At 57.7% G+C, this 24621-nt stretch overlaps 1 protein-coding gene across 1 annotated transcript in view; it reads left to right on the top strand.

Moving 5' to 3' along the window:
- Window positions 1-24621, top strand: part of ARHGAP23 (Rho GTPase activating protein 23) — a 70485-nt gene that overhangs the window by 32509 nt on the left and 13355 nt on the right. The window contains exons 7-20 of the mRNA XM_073883762.1: window positions 270-1434; window positions 3147-3302; window positions 3523-3634; window positions 3802-3859; window positions 5057-5200; window positions 10539-10856; window positions 12200-12261; window positions 12517-12647; window positions 13243-13364; window positions 13740-13895; window positions 17792-17870; window positions 19728-19801; window positions 20074-20163; window positions 21150-21275. Of these exons, the coding sequence (XP_073739863.1) occupies window positions 270-1434; window positions 3147-3302; window positions 3523-3634; window positions 3802-3859; window positions 5057-5200; window positions 10539-10856; window positions 12200-12261; window positions 12517-12647; window positions 13243-13364; window positions 13740-13895; window positions 17792-17870; window positions 19728-19801; window positions 20074-20163; window positions 21150-21275 (2793 nt within the window). The remainder of the gene's footprint in view (window positions 1-269; window positions 1435-3146; window positions 3303-3522; window positions 3635-3801; window positions 3860-5056; window positions 5201-10538; window positions 10857-12199; window positions 12262-12516; window positions 12648-13242; window positions 13365-13739; window positions 13896-17791; window positions 17871-19727; window positions 19802-20073; window positions 20164-21149; window positions 21276-24621) is intronic.

Genomic DNA, 24621 nt, shown 5'->3' on the forward strand with positions numbered 1-24621 from the left:
GGGGGGAGGGAGAGAGAGAGAGAGAGAGAGAGAGAGAGTGTGTGTGTGTGTGTGTGACTCTCAAAGGCCTCTAATTTCTTTGTTCTCTCCCTCCCTTCCCCCCGACTCTCTTTGGAGCATGCCCTCCCTCCCCCACCCACTCAGGGCTCCCCCTGCTTGGTCCTTTCCCTCAGTCCCCTTCTCTGGGGTCCTGATCTCCCAGGGCTGCTGTAGATCTTCCTTGTGGGATTCATCCTGCCCTGCTCACCTGCCTGTGTGTCCCCCGCCAGGCCTACTCCCAGGATGCCTACCTGAAGGGGAACGAGCCGTATTCTGGAGAGGCCCGGAGCATCCCAGAGCCACCCCCAATCTGCTACCCTCGCAAGACTTATGCCCCGCCAGCCCGGGTCTCCACCTGGGCCACTATGGTGCCTGAGCCCCTCTCAGCACTGCCCAGTGACCCCCGGAGTCCTGCCGCCTGGAGTGACCCGGGGCCCCGCGTCCCTTCTGCCGCCCGCACCCATCTGGACAACTCTTCCTTGGGGATGAGCCAGCCCCGCTCCAGCCCTGGTGCCTTCCCCCGCCTCCCCTCGGAGCCCCGGACGCCCCGTGCCTTCCCTGAGCCTGGCGGCCGGGTGCCCCCCAGCAGACTGGAGTGCCAGCAGGCCTTGTCACACTGGCTGTCAAACCAGGTACCCCGCAGGGCGGGGGAGAGACGGTGCCCTGCCATGCCCCCCCGGGCCCGCAGTGCCTCCCAGGACCGGTTGGAGGACGTGACTGCCCACCGCCCATGGCCCTGTTCCACCTCCCAGGGTGCCTTGAGCCAACTGGGTCAGGAAGGCTGGCACCGAGCTCGCTCAGACGACTACTTGAGCCGGGCCACCCGCTCCGCCGAGGCACTGGGGCCAGGAGCACTGGTGTCACCCCGTTTTGAGCGCTGCGGCTGGGCTTCCCAGCGTCCGTCTGCCCGCACCTCTGCCTGCTCCCCCAGGGACCTCCCCGCGCCCCAGGCCCCACCCCCACCTGGTCTCCAAGGCCTGGACGACATTGGGTACATTGGATACCGGAGCTACAGTCCATCATTCCAGCGCCGGACTGGCCTCCTCCACGCACTCTCCTTCCGGGACACACCCTTTGGGGGGCTGCCCACCTTCAACTTGGCTCAGTCCCCGGCATCGTTCCCACCGGAGGCCTCCGAACCGCCCAGGGTTGTCCGCCCAGAACCCAGCACCCGGGCTCTGGAGCCTCCCACTGAGGATCGTCGCGACGAGGTGGTCCTGAGACAGAAGCCTCCCACGGGCCGCAAGGTCCAGCTGCCCCCTGCAAGACAGATGAACCTTGGGTTTGGAGAAGAGTCCCCAGAGCCAGAGACCAGTGGGCGAGTAGAACGCCTGGGCAGGAAGGTGGCCCCTTTGGCCACTACTGAAGACTCTCTGGCTTCCATCCCCTTCATTGGTGAGTGATGGTACAGGTGGCTGTCTTGGGAGACTTGGTCATCTGTGCCCTGCTGTACCCCACCCACCTGTCACCATGGGTGGAACTCTGTGTTGAGTGCTGATGGGATTAGTCTGTTTCTCTCTGTCCATCCATCCATCCATCCATCCTTCCATCCTTCTGTGCTCTCTTGCATCCTTCTGTCATCCTTTCTTCTGTTCATTTCTCCTCCAGCCATCTTCCCTCCCTCCCTCCCTCCCTCCTAGTCTTCCTTCTCTCCCTTTCTATTCAGCTCTGTCTGTCCTTCCTTCTCTCCTTCCCTCCTTCCTTTCATCTGCCCACCCACCCACCCACCCACTTGCCCACCTATTCATCATTTTTCTTCTTTCCTCCTCCCTTTCTTCCTCCTTCTTCCCTTTGTTCATTTATTTCTCCCTTCCATCCCTCCATCCTTTCTTTGTTCTACCCTTCTTTGTTCCTTCCACTCTTCGTTCCCTCCATCCACCCTCCACCCATCCGTTCGTCCAGCAAATATTTGTGTCAGGCACTGTGCAAGGCTCCGTGCTCTCCTGGAGTGTGTGGTCCAGCGGCGGGGACAGATGATGGGAAAGAACAACCCCATGGGGTGTGTGTGTGTGTGTGTGTGTGTGTGTGTGTGTGTGTGTGTGTGTGATGGGAGTACAGGGAGCTCTCGGAGACAGAGAAGAGTGACATGGCCTAGATTGGGGTGTGGTAGCCAAGGAGAGAATCTTGGAGAAAGGGGATTAGGGCTAAGACTTGAAGGATGAGAAGGAGTTAGCCAGGGGGAGAATGTCGAGGGAGAGAATAGAATACGCCAAGTCCCTGAAGTGAGAGAGGCAGGGTGCCCTTGCAGGTCACCAGAATGGATCCAGAGGGGCCATCAGTCTCTGGGGAATTTGGACTTTACCCTGAGAGCAGAGGGGACACTGAAGGTTTGCTGCCCGGGGAACAGATACTGGGTAAGGGAGAGGCAAGAGAGTGGAGAGGCCAGGTGATTCCCAGGTTTCTGGCCTAGTTAGAGGGTTGTGCCTCGCCTCCATATTGGGAATGAGAGTGGGGCCGGACAAGGTTTAGGGTTTGCTCGCTGTATCCATGAGGGTGCAGGATGGGCTGGGTCTAGGGGCTTGAGAGAAGGACCAGAGGCAAGATCATGAGACTGGGAGCCAAGAGCTGAGAGATGGTACCTGGAGCTGAGCATGGTGAGCTCACCCTCTGTGCTGTCATGGGAGTGAGGGAGAAGAGGCCAGACCAGGGAGAGGAGACCCAGCCCTGGCCTCCCCTGGCCGGCCTTTGGTCTGAGTAGGCAGACACAGCCTTATTAAGTTCCTGGTCTGGGGGGAGAGAGAGGTGAAGCCTTTATTTTCAAACTACTCCCAGTCTGAGGGAGACACATAGCACTGCCCTCAAGGAGCCCCCAAGTGATGGAGGGAGTCAGTCTTTATCTTTAAGAGACTCCCAGTCTAGGAGCCCAGTCTAGGGAGGGTGGCTCAACCTCATGCCTGGGTCACCTTGGTGTGAAGGGGAGGCAGGGGCTGAGCCTCCATGCTCACAGTCTGGGGGGTGGGGGCCCCTTGGCCATGGGCATATTACCAGCAGGGCCTTGGAGGACTTGAGCCTTGGGGATGTGGTCTGGGCCTGGAGGTGGGGCTGGGGATGGGGGCAGGCAGGTTTAGCTTTCGGCCACCTTTATCCACCACCCGCTCTGCTTGCAGATGAACCCACCAGCCCCAGCATTGACCTCCAAGCCAAGCATGTCCCTGCCTCTGCTGTGGTCTCCAGCGCCATGAATTCAGCCCCCATCCTGGGTACCAGCCCATCCTCCCCAACCTTCACCTTTGCCCTCGGCCGCCATTACTCCCAGGACTGCAGTGAGTGCTCCTTGAACCCCAGCCCCATCCTCTCCCTTGCTGCCTGGTCCTCGGGGGTCTCTGCTGGGCCTGCTGCCTGATGTCTGGCCTCTCCCTGCTGGCTTCTGCTACCCCTGCGGCCCCATGTGTAGAGCCACCTCCTGGCCCGGGGAGCCGCCCCCCCCCCCCGCCCCCGCCACCACCCTGCTGACTCTGTGGCCCAATGTGGGCGGCTTTGCAGGCAGCATCAAGGCTGGCCGCCGTTCCTCCTACCTGCTGGCCATCACCACAGAGCGCTCCAAGTCCTGTGACGACGGGCTCAACACCTTCCGGGAAGAGGGCAGGGCTCTGAGGTGAGGACGGGATGCGGCCATCACAGCACGGCCACCCCAACCGGGTGTCCTCTACACACCAGGGCAGTGAGCTCCCCCACTCCCTGGAAGGCTCCTGAGCCTTGGGATTTGGGGGGAAATCCTCGCTGTGCTTCCCACATTCCTCACACTCCGTTCTCACTCCCCAGGCGCCTGCCAAACCGAGTACCCAGCCTGCGGATGCTGCGAAGCTTCTTCACTGACGGGGTGAGTGGTGAGTGTGTGTGCGCGTGCGCGCGAGCATCGGGGGAGGGGGGGCTGGAGAGTGACCGGTGCCTCAGCTGTGGAGCCCAGTGACCGGGCGGTCTCCTCCGGCTCCTGTCTCCCCTCCCCCCCATGCCCGATCCCCCTGGCGTTGGCCACGTGGGCTCCGTCATCACTTAAAGACATCTGCACCCTCCCACCCCAGGCCGTGGCCCTTGCCGGTCCCCCATCCGGAACTCCCCTCCACAGCCACAGGACTCCCTTGGTTACTTTCTTCAGGTTTTCTCGAACTTTTCTGAGATGTTAGCCTTCATCCCTGACATGTCATGTCTCCCTTCGGCACCTAGCTTTTTCTCCTCAGCACTCCTCCTGTGATAGGGTTTATGCGTCTGTCTCCTCTCTTGCCCGTGTCCCAGCTAGAATGTAAGCTCCGCAAGGACAGGGATCTCCCTCGGCCAGCCTGCTCCCCGGGGGGGTATCCAAAACTGCCCGCACTGGCTGGCACCGGGCAATATGTGCGTGGCGTCTTTAGGGGGCGGGGGACACGGGACAGGAGGGGGACCCAGGATTGAGAGTGATGGACAGGCCAGAGTTCCCAGGCTCCACACCTGGGCACGCCCTGGGCTCCGTTCTGAGATGGCCTTCACTCTTTGTGATTATGGACACCCTGGAGAAGCCATTTGATTTCAAACCCTCGGTATCTTTGGTTCATTTGACACCTTGAGGACATTGTCACCTGGCTCGCTCCTTATCACTTCCTCTGCTTACTTAACTCTCCCTTGACCTGTCACCTTGTTGACACTATCACTTCCTCTGTTTAACTCCTTGTGGGCTGGACTACCTGCTCCACTAACTCAGCCTCTGTTGATGTTTCTACTTCCTCTGTTTATTTAACTCCAAGTCAACACAATCGCTTCCTCTGTTTCCTTAGTTTCTTCAAGTCTATAAAGTGATGGGAGGTTCCAGATTGGCTTTTCTAGCGTGGTGAGGCATGTGCTTGGCAGGTCACGGCCTTTCCTCCTTTCTGGCTTCCTCAGCACATGCGTCCCATGACCTCAGCGCCGTGGTCCAGAGAGGGCAGGCAGGGCCCGTGAGGCCACACAGCACAGCAGCCTGGGAGGCTGCGCGAGGCCCATGGGGCTCCTGGCATGCTGGCACCATGGGAGCCACCCTAAGTTGCCATCTGTTGTCTCACTGCAGTCCTTGGATAGCTGGGGCACTTCCGAAGATGCGGAGGCTCCCTCTAAGCGCCACTCGACCTCTGACCTCTCGGACGCAACCTTCAGCGATATCAGGAGAGAAGGCTGGTTGTATTATAAGCAGGTCCTCACCAAGAAGGGGAAGGTAAGGTGCTTGCTGGAATGAGGTGGAGGTGGATGGTAGCCGTCTCCGGCAGAACTCTCCAGCTTCTGCACCCACCCCACAGCCTCTGGAGCCAGAGAGAACCAGCCGAGGCTGTAGCGCGAGGGGTGGAGGTTAGATGTCAGGAAGAACTTCCTGGGGGAACCTACAGAACTCAGGGAAAAGAGGTTAACCAGAGAGATGGGCTCTGTTGTGCCATGGGTCCGGTCAGTGTGCCTGAAATCTGGACGGAACCACCCCACAGTGATGCTTGGTTGGCAGATCCACCCCAAAGATGGACACGGGGGCTCATGGAAAATAAGGGAGCAAGGCCAGGGTGATTCTTTTAGGGGAGCTGAGACCCCAAAAGAAGGCAGAAGTCAGCCTTTTCAGGGTCTTGCAGGACGGAGGAGGAGAGATTTTAGTCTCTATCCCGAGGGCAACTGAAAGCCCTGGGGCCTCTTTCATTCGGGTTCCTGGGGAATGAATTAGAGAGGGGCCGACCTGACGCAAGAAGACCGATGAAGAGCCACCACAGCGATCCAGGTGAGCGGTGGAAATGGCTGGGCCGTGGGTGACAAACAGGATCCCAGCGTGAGAAGGTGGGGCCCCTGGGTCCACGGAGTAGGAAGGCCTTTCCAGGCTGTGCTGAGGCTGAGGAGGAAGAAGGAGACACCGCCCAGGCAGAGCTGAGCAGAGTGGTTAGCATAAACCTGGGCTTGGCCCTTGACTGCATCATGCCTTGCTGGGGGAGCTTGGGTGACTCAGCTGTCTATGACTCAGTTTCCTTGTCTGTAAATAGAGCTAACAACAACCCCTAGCACATACACCTGTTGCTGGGGATTAAACGAGTTAACCCGAGCAAAAGCGTACGCCCGGCCTGGCCCAGGGAGCTCTTCTTCTGCTATGATTCGAATTTTCCGCCCTGCCTTCTAGGGGTCTTGTACCTGGGGAGAGAACATAAGCTTTGAAGTCAGACAGACATGGAGTTCCTGCCCGGCCACTCATGGCCAGCGTAAGGCTTTGGGCAGCCTCCTCCCACTCTGTGCCACACTTTTCTGATCTGTAAGATGGGGACAGGGTTATCCTGCACCCTGGTGTGAGGTGAAGTGGCGGGGGTGGGCATTCAGCCGTGCCCTCGTCCAGTCCATGGTAATGACCGAGTGCCTGCCGTGCTCCCGGTTCGTGGTCGAGGTTCTGGGTATTTTGTGGAGAGGGAGCCAGGCCAGTCCTGCCCTGCTGGGGCTCAGGACGAGCCGAGAAAGCACATGGTGCGTAATAGTTGCCAGGGCGTGACTGTCACAGGGGAGGAGCGGAGCGGCATGCGGTAGGTGACCCCAATCTCGGCAGGGCGCAGGCAGGTGTCCAGGAGGCTGTGACATGAAGGGTGTGTGAGGATCCACAGCGGGGAGTGAAGCGAGTGCTCTGACAGCAGAGACGCCCTCCTGGACGGTCCGGGGGGTACGGGGGGCCGTGCTGGGCGGCTTCAAGCCAGGCTGAGAGCGGGAAGCCGAGGTGAGGAGTCTGGCGCTGGCTCGCGGGGCCCCATCCCCCACGGCAAGCCTTTGCAGGGGTTCCGGTAGGGGTGGGAGGTGTGTAAGCCTAGGAGGCAAGGGTCTGTGATAGGAGAAGACAAGGGCATTGCTGTTGTCCAGGTGAGCGAGGGTGGGGGCCCTGACCGAGGTCCTGGCATGGGGCCAACGGGAAGGGACAATTTGGAGCGATCAAGGGAGGGATGGCCTGGGCTTGCTGATGGCTGGGAGGTGAGAGAGGACGGAGGAGGCAGATGACGGCTATGGGGGTGATGGGGCCTTCCCCTGAGCCACAAGGCACTGGAGGGGCAAGTTTGGTGAGAGGAAGCCAAGGGTTCCTTTGGCGACTGGTAGAGTCCAAGGGCCCTGGGACATGGAGGTGTCCTGGGGAGAGAGGCTCCGGGGGCATGGCACTTGGGAAGGAGTCCATCAAGGTGTGCACAGGCACGTGGGGGAGCGTGGAGGGAGAAGGCGAGAGACCGGCTGTACCTGGAGAGGACATGGGGAATGCAGACCAAGGAGGAAAGCCAGCAAGATGGCAGGAGGGCTTGCCTAGGAGGGCCAGCGGGGGCCAGCTGTGTGGGCTGAGGAAGGGGAGCCGGGGTGGCAAACCCTTCCAGCCCAAAGTTGGAGCCCCTCTGAGGAACGGGGGAGGACAGCTGACTCCTGCCTGCCAGGTAGCCTGGCCCCCAGCTCTGGATGGCCCCCGGCAGCCCCACCACAGCGTCTCCCGGGCAGGGAGGGGAGCTGGCCCCTTCCTGCTCACTGACCAGTTCTGGAGGACAGGACCTTCCACTCCAGGCTCGGCCAGGACCCGATTTCACTTGTCCCCTCGGTGCTGTGGCCTGGGAGTTAGGAGAGGTGTCCTCAAGTCAGCTTCAAGCCCTTAGTCTGTCTGGGGAACTGATTGCCAGCCACATGTTGTCTGCTCCAGCAAGTCTAGCCTCTCCTGGGTGATCCCCCCCCACCCCCCAGCCTCTTTCAGAGGCCATTTGCTGGGGGGGGGGGGGGGGGGAGGGGCGGGTGTGACAGGTCCCTGCGGTCACAGACCTAGAATTTGAGCTGGATGTAACCTTGGAGACCAGCTAGTACCCTTTTCGTTTTGCCAGTAAGGAACACTGATGCCAAGGGAGGGGGCTTGACTCGTTCAAGGTCACCTAGCTGGTTTGGTCTCCAAGGGGCCCCTTGCCACCACTTCACTCTGATATAAAAAAAATCCCCTGGAGGGCCATGCTGTCTCCTGCTCCGACGATCCTGTCTGGTCCAGCAGGTCTGTGGTGGTGGGCAGGGCGCATGGCCCCATGTAGCTGTGTTACCTGCCAGCCGTGGAAACTCCTCACCTGGTTTGTTCAGAGGGCAGAGGCCCATGGTGGGTGAGGAGTAGTAGGTAGGCCACCAGCCCAAGGAAGGGAGCCCTCGGTCTGATGGGGGAGATGGAGCCCCTGCCTTCAGCGTGCTCCAGGGATGATTAATTCATTTACTCAGTGAATATTGATGAGCACTTACCCTGCGCCCGTGGACGCTCTAGGCTCTTGGATGTGGACATGAGAGGAGAGACAAGCTCCCTGCCCCCAGGAGCTTACCGTTTCCTGGAGAGATCCACAACCAGCACAACTGGAGGTTGCAGTAAGCACTCAGGGAAAATGAACTGGGTGATGTGATTGCCTTGAAGTTTGGAGGTAAGGTAGCAGGGAGCTGCCTTTAGAAAAAAAGGGTCAGAGAAGGCCTCACTGAGGAGGTGATATTCGTGACATTTGAGCTCAGACCTAAAGGGCAAGAAGGAGGCCACATGGAGAAGCCAGAGAAGGGGCTCCTGGCAGAAGGAACAGCAAGAGCAAAGGCCCCAGGAAAGGAAAGGGTTGGCTTGTTCACTAGAGAAGACCTCTGTGTCTTGACACAGTGAGAAAGATGTTGGTGGAGAAGTTGAGTTTGGAGAGGGAGGGACACACCACAAAGTTCTTAGATTTGATTCCAGTGGTGGCAGGAACTCACGAGAGGGTGCTAAGCAGGGGAGAGACATGATCTCATTTACATTTCAAAATGGTGGCTGCAGGGGCGCCTGGGTGGCTCAGTTGGTTAAGTGTCTGCCTTCGGCTCAGGTCATGATCTCGGGGTGCTGGGATGGGGCCCCTCATCAGGCTCCCTGCTCAGCCGGGAGTCTGCTTCTCCCTCTGACCCTCCCTGCTCTTGTGTTCTCTCACTCTCTCTCCCCCTCTCTCAAATAAATAAATAAAATCTTAAAAAAGAAAAAAAAGGAGGGCTGCAGGGGTGCTGTCTGGCTCAGTCGGTAGAGGATGCAGCTCTTGGTCTCAGTGTCATCAGTTTGAGCCCCACGTTGGGTGTAATTACTTAAAAAACATGGTGGCCAAAGCTGCTGGGTGGAGAGTGGATTACAGGAGGCGAGGGTGGGGACTAGGAAGGTTTGTGTAGTTGTCCAGGTGAGAGGTGTTGGTGGTGTGGACAAGGTGCTAGGTAGCAGGAAAGATGGAGACAGGTGGTATTTTGGAAGCAGAACAGCTGTGACATTCTGATGGGTTGGATGTCAAGGGTGAGGGAAAGGGAGGGGTCAAGGGCAACTCTCAGGTCTCTGGGCATCTGGGTGGATTTACTGAGCTGGAGAAGTTGAGCCGGGGCTGCTGTGGAGAATAAGTCTGATGACAAAAATCAAGTGCCCCATGGGGAGCAGGTAGTGTGCAGAGTGCCTACGGGACATGCAAGTGGGGACACTGAGCCGGGGTGGGAGGTGCAGGGCTGTGGCTGGGGGGGGAGGGGGGGGGTGCCAGACCAGGGATACATTTGGGAATCACTGTCAGCAGATGGGATTTAAAGCCACAGGCATGGATGACATCACGGGAGAGGCATGCAGGGAAAGGGGAGCCCAGGACAAAGTTCTGGAGCTCCCCCCTCCTTTAGGGCAGGGTCTTAACCTCAGCTCTAGTGACATGTGGGGCCAGATGATTCTTTGTGGTGGGGGGCTGTCTTGGCCATCAGGGGACGGCTGTCTTGGACATCGGGGGATGTTTAGCAACATCCTTGGCCTCTCCCCTCTAGATGCCATAGTACATCCCCAGGTGTGACAACTGAAAATGTCTCCAGACAAATGTCCCCCTGGGCACCATTCGCCCCCGTTGAGAACCACTGGTGAGAGGATGTTGTGGGGAAGGAAACCAGTGGAGGAGACCGAGAAGGAGCCAGTGGAATTAGGAGGAAAAACAGGGACCCTGGGGTGCCAAGGGAGGGTTTAGAGAAGGAAGGAGCGGCAGGCTGGGCCACATGCCTCAGAGAGGTTGAGGAAAGGGCCGGGAAGGACGGAGAAGCTGCCCCTGGCTTTGGCAACATGGGGGGCCTGCGCGCCCAGGATGCTGGGTAGAGCCTTGAGCCTGAGAGGCCAAAGAGCAGGGAGAGCAGGTGCAGTGGACGATTCTTGACCAGTTTTGCTGTGCAGGGGGCAGTGTGTGGACTAGGAGTGGTTTTACAAGGATTTTATGTAAGGTGGGCCATGCTGCGGGGGCAGCTGCTTCTGTGGGGCGTGGCCGATCCAGATGCCCTTGATGCCAGGATTGAAAGGTGCTAGTATTGAAAGGAAGATTAGGGACCCTGGGGGGTGGGGACACAGAGAACGATGGGTGCGGGCGTTCAGGCGGCGGAGCGGCTGGCCAGGAGGTGGGGCGGGGTCCCCACCGCTGTGGCCGCCCGCAAGCTCTCCTAGGCCCCCCACCCTCCCGCGGGCTGTGGGGGCGGGGAGGGCAGGCCTGGCCTCTTACGCCCTCCCCCCTCCCGTCTCTCCCCCTCCCCGTGTCTCCCTGCAGAAAGCGGGCGGCGGCCTGCGCCAGTGGAAGCGGGTGTACGCCGCGCTGCGGGCGCGCTCGCTCTCGCTGAGCAAGGAGCGGCGGGAGCCCGGGCCGGCGGCGGCGGGGGCGGCGGCGGCCGTCGCAGGTGAGGACGAGGCGGCGCCCGTCTGCATCGGCTCCTGCCTGGTGGACATCTCCTACAGCGAGACCAAGAGGAGGCACGTGTTCCGGCTGACCACCGCTGACTTCTGTGAATATCTCTTTCAGGCTGAGGACCGGGATGACATGCTGGGCTGGATCAGAGCGATCCGAGAGAACAGCAGGGCCGAGGGCGAGGTGAGGGCCCGGCCGCCCACCCGGGGCCTGGGGTGACGGGGAAGGGGGTGGGGGAGCCCCAGGGCCACCCCTCACCCACCGTGGACCTCGTCAACCTCACTGAGCCTCAGTCCCCTCCTATGTAAAGTGGGCTAACCGGAGCACACCTTGAGTTCCACCCACCTGGGCTTTGGTGTGAAGAGAACACGCAGACAGTGGCTCCCAGAGCCCCTGGCATCCTCTGTGTTCCCTGGCTGGCAGTAACTCTAATAACTGGAGGAATGACACTAATGATTATTATTATCATTATTAATTATTATTATTACTGCCTTGGGCGGGCTCTGGCACAGAGAGGTCAGCTCCAGGCCAACCTCAGGTTGGGGTTCAGGAAGCAGGGGTTTCTTCTGGAGGGTGTTACAGAAGGAGGTGCCCTGGGGCCAGAACCGTGGCTGGCACTGCTGACAGGGCTGGCCTGTCAGCGGGGCACGAACACATTGACCTTGGGAAGAGGCCAAGAGGATTGGCCTTTGGCAGCAGGCTGCACTGGTTGAGCCAGAGGCTTTGGCAGGAATTTCAGGGTAATTTTTAAATGGCGCCCCCTCTTGGGCAGCTGCACCTGCATACCAGGAGCCTGGGCTGGGGTGTCCGCCACCCCTCTCCCCCTTGGCCAGGTGCCTGCACTATGGTGCCTCGGCACACCTGCACAGATTTCACGTGGGGGGTCCTGGGCTCAGGGGCTGGTCTCTGCCTGAGGATGGTGGGCCTGGGCCCTCGTCCACGTGTGCACCTGCTCGGGCCATGGGGAGAGGGGCCCTAGTACAGAGCCCCTGGGCCACAGACCCTCTCACTGAGGGGAGACCCATCCTCTTGCTGAACCAGGCTCTGCTCTCCTCAGAACATTGTCTTTCCTTCTGTGGGGAGGAAAGTACCTGGAATCTGTGGCCCCTGCTCTGGGGGGCCTGGCTGGGCTGTCCCCAGCAGGGCATAGTCAGGGGGGGACCCAAGTGACCCTCGTTATTGCAGTAGCTGCCCGTCATGGGGCACCTCCTCTGTGTCTTGCCAGGAATCCGATCAGTGCTACATGCGTAATTCTGCACCCCAACCCCGAGGTTGCCATATTATCTCCTTTGCTACTATGGAAGAGACTGAGGCTCAGAGAGGCTAGTGGGTTACTCTAGGTCACACAGCTGGTGAGGGGGCGCTCAGGAGTCCAGCCCCGGTTTTTCTCGCTCCAGGGTGTGAGCCCTCCAGCTGACAGATGGAGGAGAGAGGGGAGGCAAAGCAGAGGCTGGGGCCAGGGATGAGACCTGAGTTGGCTGGCTGTGGGCACTGATAGGGTCTGTTTTTTCTTTCCTCTCCTCCAGGACCCCGGCTGTGCCAACCAAGCTCTGATCAGCAAGAAGCTTAATGATTATCGCAAAGTAAGGTGAGGCCCACCTCTCCTGAACAGTCCTGGCCAGGGGTTAGGGGCACTCCAGACAGAGGCCATCCTCCTGGCCCACCTCTAGGCCTGAGGGCAGCCCCTGAGTCACCCTCTGCTGGGGGCAGGCAGGATGGCAGGGGCATCGAACCCATTGCTTCAGGGATGGAGAGGGAGGTCCAGAGTGGTAGGAGGCTAGGGCAGGTGGCATGTTGGGTCACCCCAGATGAAGACTTCTCCTCTCCCCCTTTTCCTACACAGCCATAGCTCTGGGCCCAAAGCTGATTCCTCCCCCAAAATCTCTCGTGGCCTGGGGGGCCTCAAGTCTGAGTTCCTCAAACAGAGTACTGCACGTGGCCTCAGGACTCAGGACCAGCCCGCGGGGAGCAAGGGTAGGAAGGTGGCTGCTAAGGGGGTAATGTGTGTGTGTGTGTGCGTGTGCATTTGGGACGGTGGGAGTCAGCCCTGTGGGTCTGCATGGGAGCCGAGGGCATGTGTGTGTGTGGGGGGGTGCCTGTGAGGGTCTGGGGGCTCTCAGAGTCTCAGGGATGGAAGGGCCCGGAACCTGATTTCCCTCCATGACATCCCAGCTGGGTAGCCCCCTAGTCTCTGCTTGTATCTCTTCAGGAGCGGGAGGCTCATCCTCTCTGGAGGCAGCCTTTTCCATCTTTATACACTTTGGGCTATTAGAAAGTTCTTTCTTTGGTTGTACCAGAATCTAGGGCTCCCACCTTGTTGTTTTAGCCCTTGAGACCACATAGAAGTCCTTACGTTCCTCTGAGGCCTGTGTCCTCAGGAACACACACCCTCATGTCTTAGATCTTCCCTCAGGATACAATTTTCCATCAGCCCTCTGCATTCCAGTAGCTTCTCTGATGGAGTCCCCATATGTCCAAACATGGGCGAGTGTGTGTGGCCAAGTGTGGTTGCTGCCCCTCCCCAGGCCTCCCGGCTCACCCTGGCTTTGTCTGCCTTCCCCCACCCCAGATGACAGTGCTTCCCCTCCCAAAACCCCCTGGGGCATCAACATCATCAAGAAGAACAAGAAGGCAGCCCCTAGGGCTTTTGGGGTCCGGCTGGAGGAGTGCCAGCCGGCCATAGAGAACCAGGTGAGTTGCGCCATACTCTGGAGCGCGCGGGGAATGGGGGAGCCCAAGGCACAGAAGGCCAGATCTGAGGGACTCTGGAACCAGCGCTCCATCTCATCTTGCAGACGCAGCGGTTGGAGGGGTGGGGGAGCGCCCAGGGAGGGAACAGCAGAGCTGAGGCGGAGCCCAGAATCGCTGGCCTGCAGCTGGGCGAGGCTCTGGTGTTCTGTCTAGCCCCCAGACTGGAGGCTGTCCCCGCATGGGGCTCGCAGCAGCTCTGGGCTTGTGCGGCTCCAGTCTTGGTCTTCCGGCCTCTTCTGGCCCACTGCCGGGGGGGGGGGGGGGGGATTCCTGCCCTTCGCCTTCCTAACGTGCCTGCCCTGCCTGTGTCCCCAGCGGGTCCCCCTGATTGTGGCCGCGTGCTGTCGCATTGTGGAGGCACGGGGGCTGGAATCCACGGGCATTTACCGAGTGCCGGGCAACAATGCGGTGGTGTCCAGCCTGCAGGAGCAGCTCAACCGTGGGCCCGGTGACATCAACCTGCAGGATGAGGTGGGCGTGGTGGGGGAGGGGCGGGGGGCAAGGTGTTGTGTGTGTGTCTCTTGTGGTCATCGGACCCTTCGATGTGCCTGGCAGTGGGCCAGGGCGCCGAGATGGGCGAGGCAGACCTGCCCTGGCAAGCCGGATAGAGACACGCTCATGGCCGGGCAGCCCTGAGGCCAAGGCTCACAGGTGATAGTTTCTAGGGCCTTGAGGACGAACAGCGTTCACTAAGTGCCGGTGAAAGCCGTGTAGGGACATCCCAGGCTGAGGGAATGGCTGGGGCAAATGCGCAGGTCTGAAGGGTCGCCAGCAGCCAGCTCACCTCTAAAGGGCCGGGTGGCGAACGCTTTAGGCTTTGGTCACCACGCGGTCTCTTCCTCCTCTTGCTCCTCCTCCTCAGCCCTTTATTTATTTATTTATTTTTAAGATTTTATTTATTTATTTGAGAGAGAGAATGAGAGAGAGAGAGAGAGCACATGAGAGGAGGGAGGGTCAGAGGGAGAAGCAGACTCCCTGCTGAGCGGGGAGCCTGATGTGGGACTCGATCCCGGGACTCCAGGATCATGACCTGAGCCGAAGGGAGTCGCCCAACCAACTGAGCCACCCAGGCGCCCCTCCTCAGCCTTTTAAACACATAAAACCCTTCTTAGCTCCAGGGCCGTACGAAACCAGGCCGCTGGCTGGACTTGAGCTCCGGGCTGTGGTTTGCGGACCCCCTGGCTTAGAGGGGGGCGTGGGGCATTTTGTGGGGCAGCCAGCACTTTGCGTGGTTGCAGCCAGGGTCAGGAGGGGCTGGTTGGGTGAGACAAAGCCGGCTGGGGAAGGAATCTGACAGCCACACTTCAGAGCTCGCAGCAGGTTATATGTCAGTTATAGCTCCGTGAAGCTGGAAAAAAGCCAAAAACGTATTTCAGTGTGAAAAAGAAAAAATAACAGACGTATATGCAGCAGGGCCAGTGTTTCTCAAACTGTGTTCCCCAGAGGAGCTGTGGGAGGCCGGGAACAGGTCAGGAGCCCCCATCCTTGCTTGAACTAGACTAATCTGCTTTGTTCTGTTTTTTTTTTTTTTTTTAATGTCATATTTTCATATTGGGTTTTCATGTTTGACAAAAGGGGCTCTGCTGAGAAAGATGTTTTGGAAAACCGCAGATCTGGGCAATGAAGTCCCATGAGTCCCATATTGTGAAGCTTTATGTGATACATGACAGTCTTCCTGCCTCTGGGGAGGAAATGGGGAGAGATGACATGCAGGCTAGTAGCCAAGAGAAAAGGCTGATCTCTCACCAGGGACCAGATTGTGTGATGAGGAAGGAGAAGACGTTGAGGGCTGGAGCAGGTGGGAAACTTGAGTGTTGGAATCTTGGAAGGATGAATAGGACGGGGCAGGTGGACAAGAAGGCCGTCCCCGCTGGGAATGATGGCATTTTCCAAAATCCCAGAGGAGGGTCTGAGTGTCGGGAGAGAACAGACCCACCTCCTGCCTTCTTCCTGGGCTTGGCGGTGGGGAGGGTGAGGCCCAGGGCAGGAGGCAGAGGGCTTTTGACGGCTCCACTGAAGCCTTTGACCTTGATCCAGTAGACAGTAGGGAGCCTTCCCTTGTTCTTCAGCTGGGGCGGCATAAATGAGAGTGGGGTCTGCTCTAGCTTATGCCTGATGGATATGAATGAGGGGGGCCCAGAGCGGGCATCTACGGGAGAATTGCTGATATGTGGAAAGTGCAAGGGGCCAGGAGGACATGGTGGTCCCAGGGGAATAAGGCAGAGAGGAGCAGCTCTAGGAGTTGGCCGCATGAGAGGGAGGAAGGGGGGACAGGGAAGAGCCCACATTTGAGCTGGGGGCTGATGGTGTGCCTCTGGCAGAAACTGGGCAGTAGGGCCGGAGAGGGAGGTTGTATCAGGTAGGGGCCCCGCTGGATTTGGGGTGATGGCACCATTGGCACTGCCCAAGAGTTGACTGGAGGATGGGTGCCGTCATGCTGGGGCACAGAGTGGGACGATGGAGGGAGCTGCTAGACGGGCAGAGGGTGGGCAGCAGGAGTGAAAGGCCAGGCTCCGCATGAGACAGAGGAGAGGGTACAGGTAAGGCTGGGGATGAGGGACAGATACGTGCACATGGGAGTGGTCCAGAAGCCTTGGGTTTGGCAGCTGGGAGATGAGAAGAGCCCACGCCTCGGGCCAGGAAGTGATGGGGCAGGTGGGCAGGAGCTGCAGTGGGAAGCGGTGGGTATGCTCTGAAGCACATTCGCTGGGCCTCAGCCAGGAAAGAAGCATGGCCAGAGCTGGGGGGCAGCTGGCCCAAGTCAGGGCCCAGAACGTGGGCATGCCGAATGTGTTGGGTGTGTGGTTTTGTCTCAGACATCACTCCTGTCCTTTGTCATGGGAACTGCTGGAAGTTAAATTTTTTTTTTAATTTTTAAAAAAAGATTGTATTTATTTATTTATTTGCGAGAGAGAAAGCATGATCAGGGGGGAGGGGCAGAGGGAGAAACAGACTCCCCCGCTGATCAGGGAGCCTGATGCTCAGGACCCTGGGATCATGACCTGAGCTGAAGGCGAAGGCTTAACCAACTGAGCCACTCAGTTAAGTATTGTGGGCAGGGTGACTGTAACTTCTTCTGAGCCTGAGGGGAGGGTACTGTTTGTGGGATGGTGTGGCATTAAGCTGTGGACCCACTGTACAGAGCCTGTATGTTGTGGAGCTGTATGTCTTTGTGGAGAGCCTTACCTTGTGTTCTGGGCCTGAGTTACTCAGCCGTTCCTGTCAAGGCTGTTGCCCTTGACTTTGTGCAGGGTGGTGGTGCCCCCTGGTGGTCAGAGGGGGCAACGCCCCGGCCATGCCTCATTCGTTCTTGCGTTCAACAACCCATTTATTTAGAACAGGGTTTCTCAATCTTGACACTTTGGACAGAATAGTTCTTGGTCATGGGAAGTTGTCCTGTGCATCACAGAAAGTTTAAAGGCATCCCCGGACTCTACCCGCTGGATGCCAGTGGCACCCCCCCGCAGTTGAGGAAACCAAAGTGGTTTCTAGAATATCACCAAATGTCCCTGGGGAGGGGGGGTGATTCTGCTCGTGGGGAGAACTACTGATTTAGACCATTGAAGTGCCGCGCTAACTGAGCTCACCAGGTGGTAGGAGCACAGTGGGGGACAGGGCAGACAGGATCCCTGCTCCTCAGGGAGCTGCAGTCCCGCCAGACAGATAGGCAGGGACAAGGAGACAAATGTATACCAACAGTGACAAAGTGTGGCATGTGCCATGAAGGAAACAAAGTCAGGGCTGCTGCACAGGGTGGTGGCGGCGGTGGCTGTGTTAGCTGGGACTGTCAGGGAAGGCCTCCTGGAAGCGGTGCCATTTGGGCAGGGTGAGGAGCCAGGCCTGTGAAGGCAGTGGAGGAAAGTTGTAGTGGAGGGAATCAGCAAGTGCAAAAAGTCTGAGACAGGAGGGTGCTGGGCGTGAGCGACTGCTGTGTCATGCATAAGGAGAGGGGGGTGTCCAAGGATGACTCTCTGCCAAGTGGGGAGCCCTGGGAGGCAGAAGGGGGCGCTGTAAGGCCCAAAGAGGTCCAATCACCAAGGAGGTTTTGCTCACTTCTGTCCCACAGTGCTGGCACTAAAGAAGGTAGCTGGTACTTTCTGGGGGTAGGCAAATGTCGGAGCCCCCTGGGCTTGCCGGAGCAGGGAGGGGTTGGGCCAGTTGGTCAAGGGGCCAGGACCCAGCTGGGGACTGTTCTGCCACCACCACCCTGATGAGTGTCTTCTTAGCCCAGAGACCCCTGGGCTGGGTGGAGCTGTGAGTGTAGCCCAGAGAGGGCCTGGGCTGGGCTGGGCTGGGCTGGACTAGCATGGAGGTGTGGGTGCCCCGCTGGACCTGCCTGGGGCCTGATGTCCTTGCCTTCTCCCCAGCGCTGGCAAGACCTCAATGTGATCAGCAGCCTGCTCAAGTCCTTCTTCCGAAAGCTGCCTGAGCCGCTTTTCACCGATGGTGAGTAGCAGGTGGCAGTGGGAATGGGAGGAGGAGGGACGCCTGTCTATGCTGCACTCCGATCGTTTTTTAAATTGGGTTTGTTGGCTTTACTCTTTGGGGTTTTGTTTTAATGCAAGAGAAACGCGTGCTTGTCACATAGTATAGATACAAGTAAAGAAAGCTCAGAGGTCCCTGTCCCCAGAGGTTATCCTAGCACTTCCTGAGCACTGGCTCTGTGCCAAGCACTGCTCCCTCCAACAACCCCACGAGGTCCTGTATCTCCACTGCACAGACGAGGAAACGAAGGTGAAGTGATTTGCCCAAGGTGACCCAGGTTGTAAGTGTCGGAGCCAGCATTCGGCCCTGGCAGCTGGCTCCAGAACCCAGCTAATCACTCCCCTATGGATGGATATTTAGGCTGTGTTCGATTTTTGCTCTTACAAAAATGGTTGCAACGACTTTCCCTAATGTGTCCCTGCATGCCTGGATCACGTGTCCTCGAGGTAGATTCCTAGATGTAGCATTTCTAGGTCAAAGTCCTGGTTGCCATTTTTGGAAGCTAATGTCCAGTTGCCCTCTGAGAAGAAGGCCCTACTTCACACTCTGGCCAACAGCATAGGAGGGAATTTGCTTCCGCGCACCCCCATCAACCCTGGATGTCATCAATACTTTACATTTTTGTTAATTGGAAGAGAAATGTCATCTCATTACTGTTTTCATTTTTGTTTCTTTCGTTACTAGGGAAATTCACTATCTTTTCATTAATTTATTGGCCTTTTCTGTTTCCTCTCATTTCCTGTTCGACTGTGTACCCATTTTCCTATTGGGTTGTCTTTTTTTGGTATTGATTTGTAGGACACAAGCTCTTATGTAGTATAGGTATTAACCCTTTGTTAATTTTGGCAGTGGTTTGCTCCTGCTCTGTCATTTGCCTATTAACTTTGCATTGTAAGGAATTGGAAACAATTATTTTAAGTGTAGTCAAAGCTGTTGGTCTTTAATGGATTCTGCATCTCACGTTTAGGAAGGCCTCATGATTGTGAAGATATTTTCTTGTTTTTCCCAAGATTTTAATGACTTTTACTTTTGGCTCTGTAATGCAATTAAATTTGTTTGCATATTGTGTGAGCTGGAAATGGATTTTTGTTCCTCCAACAAGATAGCTAGTTGTCCCAGGGACATTTATTGACACCTGGCATTCTTCCCTGCTGATTTCAGATACTGCTTTTGTCACATAGTAAACATCCATGTGGCCTCTTCCGCTCCTTTCTGTGTCCTCATCTTGGTCCACGGTCCTTGTGGTCCCTGTGAGTCCCACACTGCTGTGGCGGTGCTGTGGTTTTAGTCCGTTTCAGTATCTGAGAGGGCACATCCTCCCTCGTCATTCTTCCTTTACAAAATAGCCTCAGCTGTCCTTATGCATTTGTTCATCAGATGAATTTTAGAATGAACTTACCGTGTTCCATGTTTTTAAAGTTCCCCTTGGGCTTCTTCTGAAGGGAGTTGGGGGCATCTTGACCCAAGTGGGGTGGGCATCTGGAGGCTGAAAGGCCCCTCCCTCTTTCTAGGTAACCTTCTCTTCTGACCTTGTGATGTCCTTGTCCCAGATGCTGGGGCAAGAGCCCCTCTTCCAGTATCAACATGCAGCTCGGGTCTTATTTCTTCCCAAGCAAACACACCTGGGCCACCCCAGGTCAGGCGCATGCCTGAGTGTCGCTGTAGTGGATTTGATCACGTGGACACAAGGCCACGGAGCTCCCCCCCACCCCCCCAGACTGGAACAGCCTGGGCCTCCTCAGCTTGGAAGCAGCTCACCCCGAGAGTGGGAAAAGGGACCGCCTCCTGCCTCTCTAAAGAGTCTTCACTGTGTTCTAGACAAATACAACGACTTCATTGAGGCCAATCGCATTGAAGACTCAAGGGAGCGGATGAAGACGCTCCGGAAGCTGGTAAGGAGACAGAGACGCCCTTAGGCAGAAAGCAGATGAGGCTGGGAGAGCACCCCTGCCCGGGGAGGCCTGGAGTCCAATGCCACCAATTCCTTCTGTGACCTTGAAGAGGCCCTTCTCCTCTCTGGGCCTCAGTTTCCCCATCTATCCAACGGGGCTGGTTAGAGGGTGGCTTCCAGACCCCCGAGGTATGGCAGTGGGAACCCCTGTGGGGCGTGGTGGGAAGGTGGGGCAGCCATCACAGACCCATGCCCCTTCTCACTGCTACCCAGATCCGGGATCTCCCAGGACACTACTATGAAACGCTCAAGTTCCTCGTGGGCCATCTGAAGACCATTGCTGACCACTCGGAGAAAAACAAGGTGGGGGGATGCTGGCGTGGAGCGTGGGGGAAGGAAGCATATAGGGTCCTTTCAGCATACCCTGTGCTCCTCCAGGTCAGATAATCCCAAGGCCCTCTAGGCGTACCCTCCTCAGAGGTCATCCTGTCCCCACCCCACCCCTCTGGGCTTCTCCCCTGGAGAGCCATCTCCTGCGTTTCTGAGCGCCTTCCAGAGGCAGAGAGCCACAGTCCCGCTGTCTGATGGAAATCTGTCCTTGGATCTAGCTTGAATCCCTTGCATTACATTTTTCTTTTCTTTTCTTTTCTTTAAAGATTTTATTTATGTATTTGACAGAGAGAGAGAGATAGTGAGAACAGGAACACAAGCAGGGGGAGAGGGAGAAGCGGACTCCCTACTGAGCAGGGAACCCGATGCAGGGCTCGATCCCAGGACCCTGGCATCATGACCTGAGACGAAGGCAGACGCTTAATGACTGAGCCACCCAGGCGCCCACATTTTTCTTTTCTTTTTAAAAAGACTTTAAGTAATCTCTACACCCAACATGGGGCTCGAGCTCACAACCCCAAGATCAAGAGTCACATACTCTACAGACTGAGCCAGCCAGGTGCCCCGCATTGCATTTTTCTAATCAAGCCTCTATATCTTCTGGTTCTGCAGCAGGGAAAATGAATGGAGCTATAGGAATTCTCCCAGTTTTAAAATACCCTTAGAACCTCCAGCAGGTTCCTATTCTGGGATCTCTCACTGTTAGCACAGTATGGGTGAGCAGGTTGGGCACTGCCCTTGGCTGCCAGGCTTGGGATGAGTAAGGCTGAAATCGGGCCTGTGCTGTACTTATCAGGCATCTCCATGCCCAGCAAGGAGGTGTCCATCCCCTAAGCCAGGCACAGCTCGGAATGTGGTTGGGCCTCGGGCCTGAGGGGCCCACAGTGAGGGAGGCCTGGGGGACTGGAGGTCAGAGCTCAGGGGGTGTGAACGCTGACCTGCTCTCCTCCCCGGCCCAGATGGAGCCCAGGAACCTGGCCCTGGTCTTCGGGCCGACGCTGGTGAGGACGTCTGAGGACAACATGGCGGACATGGTGACCCACATGCCGGACCGCTATAAGATCGTGGAGACGCTGATCCAGCACGTAAGCAGCCACGCCGGGCTGCAGCCATGTGCCCCTGGGCATCTCCCTCCTGCGCGCCTGGGTGGATGTGCTCAGGGAAGGAGGAGGCAGCTTAAGCAAATGCTCCTGGGATGGTGAATGCCCTTCAGAAGCGATGGGCTGTGTTTCCTTACCAAACAGGAATGGATCCTAGAATCCCTTTCTTTCTAGAATGTTTCCTCCCCAGCGGGAGAATCAGGAAGCCCTTGAGCTTCCAAGATATGTGTGAGGGTCAGAGGGCGGAGGAAGGTCAGGGAAGACGCTGCTGGGTTGGAGAGCCAAGGGGTGGATGCAGGGGCACCTTCAGAAAGGGACCCCCAGGAGAAGTGTCCTGGCAGAAACAGGCAGACAGGTGTAAGGGGTGGGGGCAGAGCTCTGCCTTGCCGGCCCCACTGAGGCTTCGGGGAGCAAATGGTGATGCCCAGGGGAGGGGAGGGGAGAGGGGCAGGGCAGAGCAAGGGCTGAGGCGGATCCTGCACTTGTGCTCCCTACGTCTTGGGCTGGTCTCCTCACTTCTCAGGGCTGCCTGAAGGCACCTCCAGCCCCGGGTCTCTAAGGATTCTACTGACTGTCCATGATGGGATGAGAATCTAGGGCAGCCAACAGAGGGCGCAGGAGGCCTTTGTCCTCTGGAGCCAAACCCAGGACAGCACCGCCCCCTTCTGGGCACTCAGGGATGTTTTTTGAAATCCTAGATTTTCCATTTCCAAATCTCCCTATGGCCTGTAGATGGAACAGACCCCGTTCTGCCAGGAGAAATAAGATTGGCAGCTGGCTAGGGGAACGGGGTCCTTGGCCTCTGCAATGTCACAGATGCTTTAGGGAAGGACAACCAGGTCATGCTACTTCCATCTTATAGATGAGGAAACTGGTGCTCAGAGGGGAAAGGGACTTGGCTCAAAGTCACATACTAATAAGTGACAGCCCCAGGATTGTAGGCCAGCCTTGTCTGACCAAAGTTTGTGCTTTCCTCTGTCCCTGCTGGGAGGGTGGACTCCTGGGTCCATCCTAGAGCTGACTTGGCTGGCCAGGTGAGGCGGTGGGGTAGACTTTGGTCATGCTGAATGGCCTTGCCTGCTTATTTCCTTCCTTTACTGGGTGGTCAGGGCTCTGAGCCTCAGGAGGGAACATCGAAGGCCTGTTCTCGTGCTAACATTGGGACCACCACTCCAGAGCTGTGAGGGAAGCCCAGGCCACGGGGCAGTGTCAGGGATCCTGATGGGGCCTCAGTCTGGGGCAGCTTATCTCCCTTGGAAAAGTTCATCTCCCCAACCCAACAGATAGCCCCTGGAGCCCCCATGAGTGTGTGCTTTGGGAGGGGGCCAGTGCGGAAGAGAGGGGAGGCTGGCTCCATGGCTCCTAGAGAAGCCCCCGGAAGCCCGAGGCCTGTGGTCAGCTGGGGTGTCAGGAATAGCAGCCTCTGGGAGAAGGGAGGCCCAAAGTGTGTCCACTTACCCTCCCCTAGACCCCCAAGAGGGGGTCCCCAGCCAGTGGCGGCCCCTCCTTTGGGCGGGGTGGCAGGAGGAGGAATATATCTGTCTTCTTCACGGGAGTATTCCCAGCGTCCAGCCTAGTGCCTGGCACATAGTGAACGCTCAGGGTTTGTTGAATGAATGAATGAATGAATGAGTTGCTTTTGAGGTTCTACCTGTCTGGGCTTTGACACTCAGGGATTCATTCCTGGGCACCCATGGAGCTGGAGCCTCTCCATTCTCTGCGTCCTTGGCACTTGAACATAATCAGCCTGGACAGTTGTCAAGGGAATGAGCTACCCCTCTGCAGTCCCCTGGAGTCCACCCACCCAAGTTTGCCGGTGTCCGTCTAGTCCAGAGTCAGCGTAGTCATGAGCCCAGGCAGGATAGGACTTTGGCAGAGAGCACTCTGGCTCTGGCTGGGAGCCTGTGGCCAGTCAGTGGATGGTTGAAAGTCGTGGGTGACATGACCTCGATTTCCAGCCGCAGCTGTCACCTGGCCTCCCTGCTGGGGGCTCCTGTCCCCTGTGGAACTGTTGGACAGCAGAGCTGGAAGGGGCCGTCAGGTCCCGAGACCCATCCTTGCGTGGTACAGAGGGCAGAAACTGGTGTGGAGAGGCAGGGACGTGCCCAGGGTCACACAGCACGATCTTGGTGGTGGAATGGAGGTGCACAGACCCAGGTGTTCAGCCTCCCGGTGGCAAGTCGCCAGCCAGCTCATGGCCACGTTCACTAAGCCACCTGAGACCCAAACCAAGACCGCCTCAAGGCATTAGTTCCTTGATTCACCTGGCAAACGCGTTGATTCCTACTCGCTGCATGCTGGGAGTTCTCCACCGCAGCACTAGTGACCTTTGGGGCCAGATAATTCTTCGTGGGGCGCTGTTCTGTGCATCGGAGGATGGTTAGCATCTCTGGCTAGAAGCCAGGAGCATCCCTCCGGTTGCGACAAATGCAAATGTCTGCAGACTTTGCCGAATGCCCCGCGACCGGGGGCGGGGGGCAAACTCACCGAGGCTCAGAAGCACTGGGGCAGGGGGCTGAGGGCTCTGGCTCTGGAGCCAGCCTGCCCGAGTTCACCGCGGCCTCTGCTCCTTGCTGGCTGGGTGGCCTTGACCAAGTGACTGACGCTCTCGTCTGCAGAGCAGAGAGAACAGTAATGCTTATTACCTCACGAAGTAGTTGCGAGGCTTCCGGGAGTGAATAGCTGTGAAGGCCCTCAGACGCCACCTAGCAGCTCGGACGTGCTGTGTGGATCAGTGATGGTGAACGACTGACCTCACAGGCATCACTCCACGCCAGAGGCCGCGGTGCGTGCTGGGCCCCGGAGGTGAACGGAAGCCAGGCCCTGCTCCAAAGGAGCACTGCCCAGTGAAGACCTCACTTCATTTTCTGGGCTCTGGTCAGGGAAGCCCCGTGGAAGGAGCCGACCCTTCCCCAGGTGTAGGGCTGGGACCCTAGTCAGGGGCTCCTTGACGTGTCGTCAAAGGCCTCAAGGAATTTAGCCAGGCAGAGGCAGGAGAAAGCATTGCAGGCCGAGGGAACTGGATGTGCACCAGCTAGTGTGCATTCCTCCAGAGAACTCGGGGGTCCCTGGAAGCTTCCTTCACACTTCCGGGCTCCCACAGCACTTTCGGGCACTCTCAAACCGAGTTAAAGACTGGCTTCTCAGGGCTCCTGTCCTCAGCCCGTCTCTGGGAACTGCACCTTTTCGTAATTACAGCTAACATCTATTACACACTAACAGTGTGTTGTCCTGAGTGCTTTACGTACTGTATTGCGTTATTTTTAAAAAATTTAAATGGAGGGGGGTGCCTGGGTGGCTCAGTCGGTTAAGCGTCCAACTCTTGATTTTG

The sequence above is a fragment of the Callorhinus ursinus genome, unplaced genomic scaffold (genome assembly GCF_003265705.2).
Source record: "Callorhinus ursinus isolate GAN/ISIS: 27379988/994484 unplaced genomic scaffold, GSC_fseal_2.0 scaffold52, whole genome shotgun sequence".
Lineage (NCBI taxonomy): Eukaryota > Metazoa > Chordata > Mammalia > Carnivora > Otariidae > Callorhinus > Callorhinus ursinus.